The sequence below is a fragment of the Streptopelia decaocto genome (assembly GCF_964273445.1).
Source record: "Streptopelia decaocto genome assembly, chromosome: 8".
Taxonomy (NCBI): Eukaryota; Metazoa; Chordata; class Aves; order Columbiformes; family Columbidae; genus Streptopelia; species Streptopelia decaocto.
The window spans coordinates 2,531,798-2,547,629 of record NC_138662.1 but is presented as its reverse complement, the minus strand read 5'-3'; the positions used below and the strand labels follow the sequence as shown (position 1 = coordinate 2,547,629).

Genomic DNA, 15,832 nt, shown 5'->3' with positions numbered 1-15,832 from the left:
GCCTGTTACCAAGCACAAACCTACTCGACAAAGTAAAACAAAGGTGATGTTCAACTTCTCTTTGCATTTGAAATGGAGAAGTGATTGCATCTTCTTTTTTTTCTGGTCAAGAGAGATTTTACTACAAAATGTCTGACTGTAATGCAGTGATACATAAATAGTTATTACAGTCAAATTAAGCAGATAAATTCAATTTTCAGCTCTACAGGACAGATTTAAATTTGGCTTCCAGTGGCTGCAGTCTGTTTGCATATATAGCAGGGATGTGTGTTGATTAAGAAAATCTGGACTTAACAGGACAGCTATTGCATGTACATCTATAGTATGTTAAGCGTATCTTGATTTATTCCTTTGTACGACAGTTTAATTTTAGGCACACAGGGCTGCAGCAGTCCCTGGAAGCTGTTCATCTGTGTTTTGCAAGCCTTTCTTTGTCTCTAGGCTCAGGTCTTATTGTATTTTCATTACCTATTAAAAATAGCTGGTAGTATTGTCAAATTAGTGGGATTAACCTACTTTAAAAAGGAAATTAGGTCAGTTACTATATTCATGCCCAGCCTTAGACTCTCACGTATTGTTACAGACCTCTTGCGTCCTCCGAGACGGGCAGTTTCCTGCGGAAAATACAGCCCTGTGTGCAGCACTCTGCTACACCCACCCCCAGCACAGCACTGAAACAATCGCCCTGGTAAGGGCCCCGGCACCTGCCATCAGTCTCTGCTGATAAAAACCTCTCGGCCAGAGAAGGACCGTGACTTACTGCAGGCTGCTAAGAGATGCTCCATGAGCAGGTTGTTTGCGACGGGGAAGACAAATGGGGCGGTTACATACTTCTGATATTTGAAACACACCTGAAAAATTGGACTTCAAAGCAGTTTTTGAGGTTATCTTCACCAAAGCACCTAGGAACACCCCTTCCAAACCTACCGTACCTGAAATGGAGATGAAGCAAGAGCTGCCATGGAATGCACTCACCAGCCAGCAAGACAGCAAACCTCTGAGAAGAAACCTGTTCCTGGTGAGGGTGGCAGAGCCTGGCCCAGGCTGCCCAGGGAGGTTGTGGAGTCTCCTTCTGTGCAGACATTCCAACCCGCCTGGACACCTTCCTGTGTAACCTCATCTGGGTGTTCCTGCTCCATGGGGGGATTGCACTGGATGAGCTTTCCAGGGCCCTTCCCACCCCTGACATTCTGGGATTCTGTGATTCTCTCTGGCCAGAGATCAGGAAGGGAAGGTGGGACTGGACACTACCTGCACTAATAGTCTAGATAGCTCTTGTGGCACCTGAAGCACAGGGCACACTGGAAACAGAAGCAATTCCTCCTGCTCTGTGCAAGCTGCCCCATCTCAGGCCACATGCAAAGGCCAAGGCCCAGCTGCTTCTCTGCCATGCAAGGATCAGGAGTGCAAGTGCTCACAAGGCAAAGGCTCAGCAGACCATATCTCCACTCACTCCATCCTCAGCTTTTTGCATCCTCCTTTGCTCTTGGTCCCTCATTTTTTTCACTAGCGTTACTAAGTAAAGCACATATTCAGAACTGAGGATTGTGCATCTGCGAGCAGAGCTCACTCCTGCCTCCAGTCACCCACAGCTCCCGCCAGAGCTCCAGGGTACAGCCCTTAATTTTGTTCCTTTCAAAAAACCTTTTATTCTGCCTCCAGTTTCCCCCATGCCATAGAATCTTCATTATTGTCTTCCTGGTAAGAGGACAAGATTGACCTTTAGATAATACACTTAGAGAAAGGCAGAGAGAACTGCCCTTCTGGCATTTCTCTGACAATTCCTCCTCTCCAAACCAGTTCACAGTCACTCTCACACCAAGGCAGGAAAATTAACATACAGGGAAAACATGCAGCTACATGTCATTAGCCAGCTATCCGCATCTAGGAAAAACAACTGAAAGCTAATAGTTTGCTTTTTCTCTTTCCTCTCAGCTTCAAGCTGACCTACAAGTGAAAAAGAGATTGCAATTCCTGCATATTAATTACACTCCAGAAAAGGGGAAGACAGAGAGGAAAGAAAGTAGGACAAATCCAGCCTGTACAGGGCATTTCTTCCTCTAGAATAATAAGCTGCCACAATGCAACTTTTAGCATTCCTTGGTGTCCACTTCTCCTTTCCACGCTTACCCACGTGCACAGATCCTGCTGAGAAAGGCTGAATCGTCAGGAAGTGTAAGGTTACTCAAGGAACAGGAGAACCGCTGCAGAACCAGCCCCACAAAAAACATGCAGAAAAGCCTCAGGCATCCTCATAAACACCCTTGGGATTCCTTAGTACTGTACTTGTTAGCAGGTAACAGAAAGAAAACCTTTGTTGGTGTTGTTGGTATAGGGCAACAAAGATGCTGAAGGGAGTGGAGCATCTCCCGTGTGAGGAAAGGCTGAGGGAGCTGGGGCTCTGGAGCTGGACAAGAGGAGACTGAGGGGGGACTCATTCCTGGGGATCAATATGGAAAGGGGGAGTGTCAGGAGGATGGAGCCAGGCTCTTCTGGGTGACAACCAGTGATAGGACAAGGGGCAAGGGGTGCAAACTGGAACACAGGAGGTTCCACTGAAAGAGGAGAAGAAACTTCTTCTCAGTAAGAACACTGGCCCAGGCTGCCCAGGGAGGTTGTGGAGTCTCCTTCTGTGCAGACATTCCATGGTTGGTTTTGGTTTTTTTGGGTTTTTTTGGTTGGTTTTTAAGTGTCCAGAGAAAAGCAGGGAGCGAAGCAGCACACAGCACATACAGACTCTCCCATCCCCTTGAACCAGCTGAAAAGAAGAGTCCAGCTTACAGCCAACAGCATCCTTTACAGTCTCCCTTCTCCGTCGTCTTTAGGCAACGCATGGAATACGCAAGCAAATGCACATTGCCAGGGATGTCCCTGTGAATCCCGCTAAACTGGGTCTGACAACTTTGAAATCAAGCTTTTTCTTTTCCCGTTTTCCAGGACCAACTGAACGTTCCTGAGCTGTGAAGCAGATCTAGATTCTGTAACGTGATGCTGTTGCCTCAACATTCAACTGCAAGATGGACAATCTGACAGTAAGATGTTTGCAACATCTTTACTTTTTTTCTGGATCATTACAGGTCAAGCAGAGTCCCATCTCCATTGTGGAACAAACGCTCATTTTGCATTGTTAAATGTCATTTCTTCTCAAAGATAGTGGCTTCAAGAACCAGGGATAATCTTGCACCCACATGAAATACATACTGCCACAACTTCTTAGTTTGTAGCAACATTCTATATCCCTGGCATTTTCCTCAGCAATAGGAATATATCACAGACAGACACTGTAAGCAAAGAGAGCCCACCCTGCCACTCTGCATGGGGAGGCGGGCAGATGTTCCGCTCTTCCCCAAACAAGCAAGGAACGCCATTTTGCCGAGTTCATACGTTCTTTACCTTGTAGCAAACATTGCCCTCAGGGAAGAGAAGGTCGCAGCATCTTCTTTCAAAGCCTTCAACTCATTTCGCAGCTTCATCATTGTCTCTGTAACCATAGCTTTCTCGTTTTCATACTTGCTTTTTAAGTTGGCAAGGGCTACCTCCGCAGTCTGTTGGTTACCAAGAAGAATAGAAACGTACCAGTTAATGAAACTCTTCACCAAGTGGCTGGCTAAAACATTTTTAATCACTGTTCACATAATCAAACATTTACTTTGCACTGGAATGTTAAACTTCTAGTCAACTTTTCTTGTACAAATTAAATAAAATTTCATGTTTTAACACTGGAAACAGAGCAGACATATGGGTCTCCTACTCCCATTAACTCTGCAGCAGCATCTAGGGAGTTACAGAATATAAATTTAGTGACACTCATCTCCAGCTACTAAAAGAAATTAAACTGTTCTTTGTGGTACATATATAAAGTCTATTTATTATCTCTATACTTAAACGCATTCATCAATCACTTGCACAGTTCTCTAACCCTTAGAGCATTTTACCTATCTTGCATTTTGGGGCACCTTTACTAAAATAAATATGCAAAAGAAAGCTGAAAGTATGTATATACTTCTTAAACAACACAATACCTTTTCTGCAACTGCAACTTACATTACTTTAAAGGAAACAATGAGGCATGTCACATGGTGTCCTAATGGCTGTTATTTCCATCTCCTGCACTGCTAGTATGTATCAAATAGCACAGCCCAATCCCCAAAGACTAATTTTACCTCTCACCCCTATTATTTGGACCATGTTCTTCTATCACATCCTCATCTTGAAAGGCTTCCTTTTATTTTGAAATTTGAGAGGGTACACAAGCTTAAGAACTCTTTTAAGGGTAACTACTGGAATTCTTTCAAGCAGAAAATAAGATTTACTTCTTCATTTTAGGTGTCTTACATTAAATACAATCTGATATAATCCAGACAGCAGCAGACTGCAGCTATAATAAAAAGTCTCAGGAGTGTGTGACCAGCAGAAGGCAGTGAAAGCCCCAGCGTGCAGCGGACCAAACAAACAGCAGCAACAAAAGCCTCCCTGAGTTGAAAGTACAGCGGTGTGATAAATTCTCTTATCTTTGTGACCTAATTCCCCGACTCTACAACCTCCCTATCTGTGAGACCTGGTTACCTGTTTGTTGGCCTTCAGCACAGTTCTCAGCGTCGCTATCTGTTCTCTCTTGGTGCTCAGCAAGGACTTCAGCTTCAGGATTTCCTCCATGAGAGCCTCCTTGTCTTTGTCCACCACTGGCCCAAGCTCTTGAGTGGCAACACGCTGCCTGGACAACTCAGTTGTTCTGTCCACGGCAGCTTGCAGGTGTTTGATCTGATCCCGGATTATCGCGATCAAGTTGTAAATGTTCATTGGTTCTTTCCGAGGATCCGACACGGGAGATGGCAGAGATGACACTGGAGATGGGCTGCTGTCACCGCTCCCGTTCTCTGCCTTTCCTAGCTCTATAGTTAACAGCCCTTTAGAAAGAAGAATGGGCGACCTTCTTCCCTTGGTCTCTGGACTACTGCGTCCGCCTTTACCTTCCTTATAGTAATCCAGCATCACTCTGTTTGGAGTTTCATTGTTGCACATGCAGACGTGGTGGTACAAATTGGCCAGTTCTTCACTGAAGGTGACCAGTTCATCTTGGGCCACACTGAGGCTGCCCTGCGTTTCTCCAGCAACATCGCTGACTTTCTTCAGCTCCTTCTCCAGCCTGGCCACCTGTTCTCTATCATGCCGACTGGATTTTTCTAGCGAGGTGATCTTTTCAGTGAGAGCTTGGCTCTCAGTCTCGTATCTGTTCTTCTCTTCCTCATACTTAGACTCACACTCTTTGTATTTGGCCTTAAGACTTTTAAGCTCTTCTTTTAGGTCAGTAATCTCTGCCACAGCCACTTTGTACTTGCACTCCAGGATCTCTGGCCCATTGATATCAACTTCATAATAGTCTCCATCTTCATGGCTGTCTCGGTCCTTCTCATTGTCGAGGGCAGACTGACGTTCCTTGCTGACCTGGAGCTTCTTCATCGCGTTCAGGTTTTCTGTGAGCCTGCCGACTTTCTCATGCTGCTCTGACAGGGCCCCCCGGGTATTTTCCAGCTGCTTCTGAGATTCCTGCAGCGTTGTTAACAAGTTCACCTTTTCTCTTTCCATCTGAAATGCATGAACACAGACATGTATGTAAAGGGAACTGTATCACCTACGTGTTTTTATTCTAAGAGACAGCAACTTAGCCGAGGTCCATATGGTTACAGAAATCTGATCACGTGCACATTATGGAAAAGGCTGCTTAATTTATTCTGAAGCTACCGTACCTTGCCAATTCTTACTCATTTCCACTTCAAAATGCACATTTTTACACTTTTCTTCCCTAGCTGATGGTCCCATTGTGAAAACAACCTTTCAGCTGAAGATAAGCTAATTTTTACTGTTATCTTGCAAATTATTAAGTAAATATTAGAAAACATGCAGCTAGTCTATGGTGGAAGCTCAGAGCTTCATCAAAGACTCAGAAGTACTTAAACTTTTGAAGTTTCTCCTCTCAAAGTTCTCATTTTGAGAACATCCATCTTTTTTTTTTTTTTCCACAAAGGCTTTTTCTTATAGAACACTTTAAAAATGCTTGGCAAAATAACGAGAAAACATTTCTAGGCAACACAAATATCGACCTTGTTTCAACCCCTCCATCCTCCAAATAGCACAAATATAACACAGAAGTGCTTGGTACTGATTAAAACTTCAAGTTCTTTGAACTAATTAAAGAAACTTGTTATGGGGCACAAAAGTCCTTTTCATGAAGATCACTGGAGGAACTGTCAATTTTGGAACAAAATACTACCTTTCTCGCTAGTGACATAACGAGTATACAGAGCATGTGCTGCATAGAAGATGCAGTACAACCCTCCTCCAAACAGCTTACGTGACTGCCAGCTTCTTTGCATTCAAAACAAGCGCTATGGATTTCCACTGACAAACATTTAACATCCTCAACTTCTACATCAATCAGAGCCTTTACAAATACAGTTCATACCGTATGGTGGCCATGTGAGATATCAAACGACTGAAATTACGGTACAAAACGACTCTAGCAGCTATTTGGAAATACCCAGTTGTTTAGGAAACCCATCTACCTGTACGAGCTGTTGTTTCAGCTTCTGGATTTCAGAAATGTTTAATTCGCTCAAAAGATCTGAAACCAGACTGGGGGCTGGAGGGAAGCTTTCATTTTTCTTGGGCGTTGATGTACTATTCTTGCCATTGCTGAGCTTGCTGAGGCAGTTTTGTTCCAATCCATTCATGATTTCATCATTATTGGGCTCCGTGGCTTCATCACTGAACTTCAGTCCATCCAGGGAGATGTTCAGGTGGCTGTTGTACATGGAGTCGTTGATGTTCATGTAGTGGGAGAGCTCCTTACGAAGGTTGTTCTTCTGCTCCCGCTCTGTCTTCAGGGTCTCTAAGGCCTCCTCCAGCTGCCGCTCCGAGATCTCCTTCAGCCGAATGGCATCTTCCAGCTGGCTGTTGAGAAACTCCGTTTCCTCTTCGAGCCTTTTGATTTCATGTTTCAGGCCTTCAAACTCCACCTGGAGGGGGAAAAAACACCCTAATGAAAATGTATGCCCACAAGACATCAAGTGATTTTACTTCTGAATGTATTATTTCATTAAATATGGTGAGACTAGAATAATCTTTTCAGATCTGGAGTCTAGTTTTGGCACTATGACTGTAAACACTGCTTACATCATTCACCTTCACAGACACCATGGAATACAGTTTTTAAGCAGCTATTCCAGCTTAATGAAGACAGGTGGGAGATACAGCATGTGATACAGAGGCGCCACTAAACAGGCTTTCCCAGCACATTATGCAAACGCTTTCTCTGTTTGATTAACAAATTTCTTGGCCAACCTTCCCACAAACTCAAGCTCAAACTTCCAAAACCCGGCGTCGCAAAGCTGCTACAACAGGACACTGCGCTTAAAACTGTTGGGATGCACCGAGCAATCAAGCTCTGCTTTTATACATTAAAAATAAAATGGTTTATTATTTCAACGTATCTTGAGAGGACTACAATTTGGGCTCTACACTTCAGACTCATAGTGCTGCTACATGAAATTTGATGGCATGTTATAAGTTTTTACCTGCAAAATTCTTTTCCTCGCCTTGAAACAAAGGAAGGAAAAGATACCACACGATAGATATACAATCCTATTGATTTTTGCCAACTGCTGAAGGAGTTTGAGATGCCAACATACACCAGTCTGGTAGCGCTGAACCACACCTGACTTAAAAACCAGGATCCAATCATGTTAATTCAGTTTTGCAAGTTAAGCCTGGGAAAACGTGATGTTTTCTTCTAGTTATGTCAGTGTGATAATTAAAGCTTAATAAAGTTAATCAAGTAGGATTAGGACAAGGTAGAAAATGAAATAACCCATGGCCATGAAAGGAATTAGCTCTTGGTTCTATATATGTCTGCTGAGCAAAAATATTTAAGATCGCAGTCTATTTTGGAAGGTTCCAGAACACAACCACAGTAGTCAATAACTCCTAGATAGCATCTGAGGTTAAACTTGGCTCGGCCCAGAATGCCAGCATTCTTCAATATTCTTATTTTAGAATGTGAACTTGGAGCTGGGAACTTTCACTTGCTCCTCTAAATACAATGAATGAGGCAAAAAAAAAGAGGTAAAAAATGAAATTAAACAACGGCGCAGGCTGGTTTTTACCAGAGCACTGTCTCTTCCAGCCTGCACCCAGACACAAGGGCACCTTCATCCCCACCGCACGGCGTCAGGGCACTCAAAACAGCACCACCAGGCCAAAGGCATCGAGGTGAGAAGGGGCCCAACATGGAACCCCCTTCGGGCACAGCGGTGAGGCCAAAGTGATAAACACCGACATGGATTTTCACCTGGAGATAAATGAAATACATTCGGTATCCCAAATACCTTGCTCGGTAGGGCAGCTTTTATTCAGACCGCTGAAGGAAATGTGAAGCAAATCCTAAAAAGCTTTTGCTATGCGCACACTCCAACAAATTGTGTTAACACTACTGTTTTCTTCAAGAGCTTTTATTTCAGGAATATGATACTGTTTTCTCAATTGAACCTTGAGTTTTATGTATAAAATGAGACTGATGGGTACCTGAAGAATAAAAATAGCAAGTCTCCAATTGGCAGATGAAGAAAAGTGAACCGTGCCAAAGACCACATCTAATCTAATTATCTCTGCAAATGATAGCTCAGGGAAATTCTTGAGTTGTTCTAAAAATGCAGTTTTCTAAATTTGTGAAAATAGCTGGAATTGTGCAATTAAATGTGACTTTTCAGATGAGCAGTAGCCACGCAGGTCTGACAGTACAGAGAAACTACAACAGTCGTCCGCGTGTAACGAAAGCAGCTAGAAGAGAACAGTACAGAACTGGAGAGAGAACCTGAGCGCTATACAGCAATAAAAACATCTGCTCAGAAATACACCCAGTTACAGATACAGTAGACGAGGATGGAAGGATGGATGGAGAATATTGCAAAGAGACAATGAAAGCCTAGTGTAGCAAAAAGACTAAACCAAGTAACAAATCAGACTGGTAGAGACGTCACTTCCATTGAAGAGAGAGAAGGCAACGGAAGGACTAGGAGGTCCTTATAGAAGCAATGAAGTCTTACGGCTGTGTATAAGCAGAGTCAGCAAGAACTTAAACACTTGTGACAGCTCTCGGTACTAAAAGATAAGAGCTTATGTTCTCAAAAGTAGTACAAACACAGACAAGGAGCGGTTGGATGTTCAGATGCGACAGAACCGTGCTGTACCACAGGAATTCACTGGTGCTACCAAGCAGTGCTCATTCTTTGGAAATACTTGCCTGATTTTGCTTCAGGACAGACACTTGTTTCTGGAGACAGATGTTTTCCTCTTCGAGCTCAGTGTAGTCCTGCAGCAAACGTGCTTCTCGGAATTTATATTCCTTAATATCATCTCGCAGACGGGCCCTTTGGATTTCCACGTTCTGATTGACCTGGAAAATCAAATAAATTCGAAAAGGATGGTGAAATGGTCAGCTACAATTAAATTTCAAAATTTTATCTTTCCTAATCAATTAGATTCTATTCAAACAGGCATTCTTCCTCTCCCTCCAAAATGAAATTACTGAAATCCAAATCATCTACACAATAATTAGATTTTGGTATTTGCTTCTCTTACATATTCTCATTGTTGACTCAGAGAAAAGTTAATGAGTGAGCAGAGTGTGCTGGTTTGACTGACAGTGAATTAGTTTTCTTCACGCAGTTACAAACCTTTCCTTTGCGTAGCTAGCACAGCCGATATTTGGATTTAGTTTGAGAACAAGAAGATAATAACACCCCAGGACAGAGTTAATGGGTTTTTCAGTTGTTGTTGTCTGGGAGCCACAGTCTTTTTGAGGCCTCTGGCTGCAGGTGTGAGGCAGCTGGGCAGGGGGACATGGATGGGACAGACCTTTACTGACACCCAGACCGATCAATAGGAACATTCCACGCCATTAGTGTCAGGCTTCAGATTTAAGGAGAGTCAGCATCTTCCAGCTAAAGGGAACGGAGACAGAGACTGAGGCCTGTTCTGGTGTCTGCTCTGTTCTAGCGGAGTTCTGTTTGGGATGTTCTTCAGTTTGGCCTTTTCCCATCCTGCTGTTCCGCACAACCTCTGGGCCTTTCTGCCTCTATCTCTCTTTTCTCTCTGGGATCGGCTGTTCAGGACCAGGTGCTCCTTTACTTTATATTCTATTTCCATTTTATGTATATTTTATCAGTAGTGGTATATTAATATTACTTTGTTATTTCATTAAACTGTGTATATCTCAATCCACGCGTTTCTCCCTTCCCTTTTGATTCTCTCCCCTATTTGGGGGTAGCGGACGGAGCGAGCGGCTGTCGTGGTTATTTTGCCAGCAGGGGTTAAACTGCGACACAGGGAAAGCAGCACTCACACCTACGTTGTCTCACTGGCTGTAAGCACCAAACAGTAGTTTTCCAGATCAGAAGTCAATGCCTAAATCTGTTAATGCTTAAATATGAAGGGTCTTTTCACAAGAGAAAGACAGATTCAGATGACTTCAGGTATTCTTACTTGGACATGTATTTGTTGCTGCTTTTCAAGAGATCTTTTCTTTATGCCCAGTGCAATAATTTGGCCACGTGTTGTAATGAATCCTTCTGGAGAGAGACACTGAGTTAAAGCTCAAATCCAGGATCCCAGGTAGAAAGAAATAGCAACTGTGGTTGACTTATAAAATGTTCGCTCCTCTCGGCCCCAAGACTTACGTATTACCTTAAAAAAATTTTAACCAAAAAGTCACCATTGTTTTGGGATAGATAAGAAGTAAAAATCAATATAGTGGTGTACAATGATCTTCAGATCTTTTGTGAATATATATGGACAATTAAATCAAGCTAGCACTTATCCAGCTATGTGAATGGTTCACTGTAGCTAGCTCTATTTTTTCCAACATTATTTTCCTTCTGTCCACACCTTCAAATACTTAACTAAAACAAAGTGAAAAATATGTTCGAAAACATCAGTGTAAATATCATCAGAGACAGGCAATACAGTTCCCTATAAAAACAGTATCCAGATATTTTAGCAGCCATGCATGTGAAGTGACAGGATGGTTTTCCAAACAGTTCTAAATCGGCTCAAAGCAAACACGAGCTCATGAAAGAGGCATCCCATCAATTCGGCTGCTTAGGTTATGCTATGTTCTTTCTGTTTTCATCTATCCAGCAGCCGAGCCAAGAAAGCTTAATCCTCTGGTATACAAACTCAGATTCTGCTGTGTTCTCCCTTTCTGGTTAGAAACGAGAATGTCAGCAATGAGTAAGATGTGGTCTCGCTCCTCCTGCGAGTGCGCAGAAGCAATACAACAGGTATTAACAGGTTCCTACAGAGAGGTGAGAGATAAAGGAAATGATTGTGGCAGGAACATATGCCAGGACTCGGATCTGGCATGTGCCGAACACAAACACAGAATCACCTGCAACTGTTAAGACCGATAATTTAAATTATAGCTCCCTCACACATCAGGTAGAGATTAGACTATATAAACTTGCCAGTTTATTTCTAGCAATGAGGAACACTACTTCCCAGCAGAGTGAAAAGCTAAAATAAGCATTCATTGCTGAAACAAGACACTACAGTACAACGATGCCCATGAAAACCTGTCACATCCCATATTGCACACCTGAGCAAGTGTAGGCTCCGTCTTCGCACAAACCCCGGGCCACAGGGAACCTGCGGCACAGGGAGCTGAGGGCTACAGGCTGATGTGAATTCACATCCAAACATGTTAACAACCTCAATGAAGACCCCTTGCCTTCGGCAGAAAGAGCCTCCAGCTGAATAATCCCAACTATTAGGACTGCAAAAGGCTCTTACATCAAACTGTGTTTCATACAAATTAGGAGATCTTATCTGTAATTTCCCCCCATTCCCAAGCAAGTGGAATGCAATGGAAGACCTCCCACAAAGCTTTTTGGCAGCTTCTCTCCCCACCATTCAGGGGTTGCTTTGCTCCTCCTCCTCCCTGGATAATTTAATCTTTGCAGAGGTCAGTGCCTGGAGAAATCACTGGAGCCAGTCTTTTTTGAGAAAGAACGGTTTCTGTCCAGTCTTGCCCGTTTAACTCAGAGCAACAGTAAGAGCCCATTATTTAATGCAAAAGTATCGCCGTGCTCTGCCTAGCACAAGAAAAATCATTCTATTTCAATGCGTGTACAGGAAGGGCAGATTTAAAAATAGCTCCCTTGTTCCCTGACTGGGCAAGGAAGATATAACCTAGATTTATTGGCTGTTTAGCAAGCTGCACATTCAGTTTGCTCTTAGCATTTTCTTGTCAAATAAATGTGTGTGCCTGCAAGCTGCAATGTTAACTGGGGTGCCATGCTCCCTCATATAACTGGTTTCTTCCTTCCCTCTTGCCCTGAGCTGACCCTGAGCACAGGGGCGAGGGGGAGCTGCAACACAAGCGTTAGGCTCTCAGCTACACACAAAAAAATACAAATCACACCTCCGCTCCAAGCTCATCATACAGCACTTTAAAACATCATTACCACTGTGCGCAGAATGGGTGGCCATAAAGTCCTGTTGAGAGATCATCTGCCCGACAAAGCTCCTCCGCTTCTCAACCTTGAGAACGTTCCTACACACAGACACCTCCCACCCCTCCTGCCCAGAACACACCGTGATCTGAACGTGCAGACACGGCTGGTGGAGGCTGAGGGCCAGGCACAGCTCCACTTATAGCTGATTTCTATACATATATAAACATATAAGAACTACCACCCCAAATGTATGTTTATGACAGTTGTTCAGCATTCAACTATTCCCACTGACATTCGACAGTCACCGAGTTACTCAAATGTAACTATCACAGCTTTTACACTTCAGTTCCGTTCAGGAGTCACAGACACCCCTCTCCGCTCCTACACAACAGAAATGGACTATTCTTTTGATACAAAGCTTTGGGGTTTTTAATTGTATCAGCACCTGTGCCCTCTTCTCCAAACACTGCACGGGAAATTACTAAGAAAACAGTTGTTATAGGCAACAGAAAAATTAGAGCGCTCTCAGAAGTGTTTTACAACACAAACACAAAAGAAATATTGCAAAAGACAGACCACACAACCAGCAGAGAAGGTCACTGCCCGCATCAGGCAGACTATTTTCCAAAATTTATAGCGAGTTTTTTTGGTGTTGTGATCATACAAGCCCGTTTGAGAAAAAAATAAAGCAGATATTACACAAAACTGTAGTTTGGACTCTTCTCCACTCTTCTGTTACAAGTCATGCCATGCCATGGTCTATCTGATGAAAAACTGCTCCACTTTCTAAGCCTTGGTGTGACTGCAGACAGAAGTAGACACAAATAGGGAAGGAAGGGGGGAGACAGAATACTGTAGTCACTTAGAAGCAGAAGAAACAGTGTTTTGTTTGTGTGTTTTCATAAATAAGTCAAGCTTTAATTGCATTTCATACAGAAAAAAAATTACTGAGCCAAAAAAACCCCAAGAGAGAGATGACTCATAGCCCAGCCGGTCTCCCTTCCCAGGTGCCTCTCTGAAATATTATTTCACTCTGGGAACAGGGGAGAAAAAACCCAAACAAAGAAAAACCTCCCCCCTGCAAAAAAAAACCCAGCAGTGGCAATTGCAGCCAAAAGCAGGAGAGAAGCCCCAAGGGCAGCAGCACAGCACTTGTCCCCAGCGCTCTCGTGGAAACCACAGTGACGCTGCGATGCCAGCGCGGAATCCCAGAGTGTCAGGGGTTGAAGGGCCCTGGGAAGCTCATCCAGTGCAATCCCCCCATGGAGCAGGAACACCCAGATGAGGTTACACAGGAAGGTGTCCAGGCGGGTTGGAATGTCTGCACAGAAGGAGACTCCACAACCCCCCTGGGCAGCCTGGGCCAGGCTCTGCCACCCTCACCAGGAACAAGTTTCTTCTCATCTTTAAGCGGAATCTCCTGAGTTCCAGTTTGCACCCATTGCCCCCCAGCACAGCTCAGCAGCGTGACATGCGAGCTCCCGTGTCACCACCTCAGGCTGTTCTGCAACTCATCCTAAAAGAACTTACCAAAAAAGTTCCTCACCTCACCCCTTGTGAGGTTTCCTACACTGGGGCCAGCTATATGCCCACTTTATGCATTTGGAGCCACTGAGCAAATCTGACCCAATTCCTCTTTCCTAGCAGAAGCTGCAGTCTTTTTATTCTTTTTATTTTTCTTTTTTCTACCAGGAGGCAAGCTCTGCAGAGCTCTAATTCACGGGAGACAGGCCCGGTGTTCCCAAGCACAGCCGGGTTGGAACTTCACAACAAATATCCTGCAGGCAACAAAACTCAGAGACGACAGGGAAGAAGAGGTGGAATACGTGCACCTCGCAGCACATTCATTCTCCTGCAGAAAGTGCGGAACAGAGCACACCAGCTGTGTATCCTAACGTACAGATAATGCTCCCAATAGCTCTGAAACGTTAATGGAAGACATGCAGCTACCCTGAAGCTTTGGTAGTAAATGTGCACAACTGCTTGTTTTTTAGTAGGTTTGGGTGTTGGTTAGTTTTTGTGGGTTTTGGTTGTGCTTGTTGTTGTTTTTTTGTTGTTGTTTGGGGCTTGTTGTTGTTTTGTTTGTTTGTCTGTTGTGTTTGTTGTTGTTTTTTTTCTTTAACCTGTCCTCTTAAGATCCAAACACCTGCCCCATGACAAAGCATCTCACTGCAGATACATGTCAGTGATTAATGCCGGGGCACCACCCTACTAATGTACTCAGCTCAAGACTTCTTGATTTTTTCACAAACCATTAAATAAAAAGCTTTGTGAAGCTGTGACCTTAAGGATGGGTTTATTGCGACATTGGAGAACAAGGAAACGCACTGTCATGGATTTCTTTCCTGCACACCTGAGGTGAGACTCAGTTACTACAGCACATCCTGGAGCCATTTAAATCTCTTATAGCTTAATCAGCATTAAGTCTTGCTACAATACATGTGTCATATTGCTTAATGTGGCGTCTGCTGTTTCAACAGTTGATCCAATCCAGAGCCAAATCAAAAACCCACCCTCGGAACCCTTTCTCCGTCATGGGAGGGTTAACACCTGCGCACGTAGAGCTGGGATGAGCAAACCGCCACTTAGTCTTGTGTAAGAGATCGCAGCCCTGCTCTAGCGATGCTCTCCCACTGCAAGGTGACAGCTCCGGGGAGGATAAATACACTGTCCCCCAGGCTTCATCTGCCCACCCAAATGGGTGGTCTGTAGCCCTGGGTGTCTGGGACAAGGCAGCAGCAGTGCCGTGTCTTCACAGAAATAAACCAGACCAATGGTGTGGAAGAAGCTGGGAGGACTGGAATAAATCTGGGGGCACTGAAAAGTCTCTGAGATCAGAGGACAACTTTTAAAAGCCATCCAAAACCCATTTTAAAACTGGAATAAGTCAGTTCCTGTCAATGGTCTCACTTCCAAACAGTGATCTCACCACCTATAAAACTGTGCTGGTTTTGAGCTCTGGGAGCACTAGAGGGGACCCTGCTCCCAGTGTGTGTCCCCAGCCACACTGCTTTGGAGACCTGGGCTCTGCACCTCGGCTCCGGCTGAGCGTGGGAGGCTGGGTGGAAAACGCTGACCCAAACTTAACAACAACGTTATGAATGGCAGTGTGAAACGTTATTATTACAGTCTCCCCCTTCCTGCACTGAATTGCTTGCTAAGAGCAGTTAAACTCCAGCTGCTTTTCAAATATCAAATCTAAATGCTTTGGCAGCTTTCCATGTCCTTCACTGCCACATAGAAAACATTTAACCCTTCCAAGGCCTGCCAATAAACTCTTAGGTAGCTGCCATCTCTTACCTCCAGAGGGGCTGGTGGAGCCA

At 44.1% G+C, this 15,832-nt stretch overlaps 1 protein-coding gene across 2 annotated transcripts in view; it reads right to left on the bottom strand.

The window, feature by feature from the left end:
• The window catches only part of BICD2 (BICD cargo adaptor 2), a 90,365-nt gene that overhangs the window by 13,670 nt on the left and 60,863 nt on the right, over positions 1-15,832 (bottom strand). For both annotated transcript variants that reach the window (XM_082060109.1, XM_082060110.1), the window contains exons 3-6: positions 9,299-9,451; positions 6,564-7,016; positions 4,567-5,586; positions 3,394-3,545 (exon numbers count right to left, since the gene is read on the bottom strand). In XM_082060109.1, the coding sequence (XP_081916235.1) occupies positions 3,394-3,545; positions 4,567-5,586; positions 6,564-7,016; positions 9,299-9,451 (1,778 nt within the window). The remainder of the gene's footprint in view (positions 1-3,393; positions 3,546-4,566; positions 5,587-6,563; positions 7,017-9,298; positions 9,452-15,832) is intronic.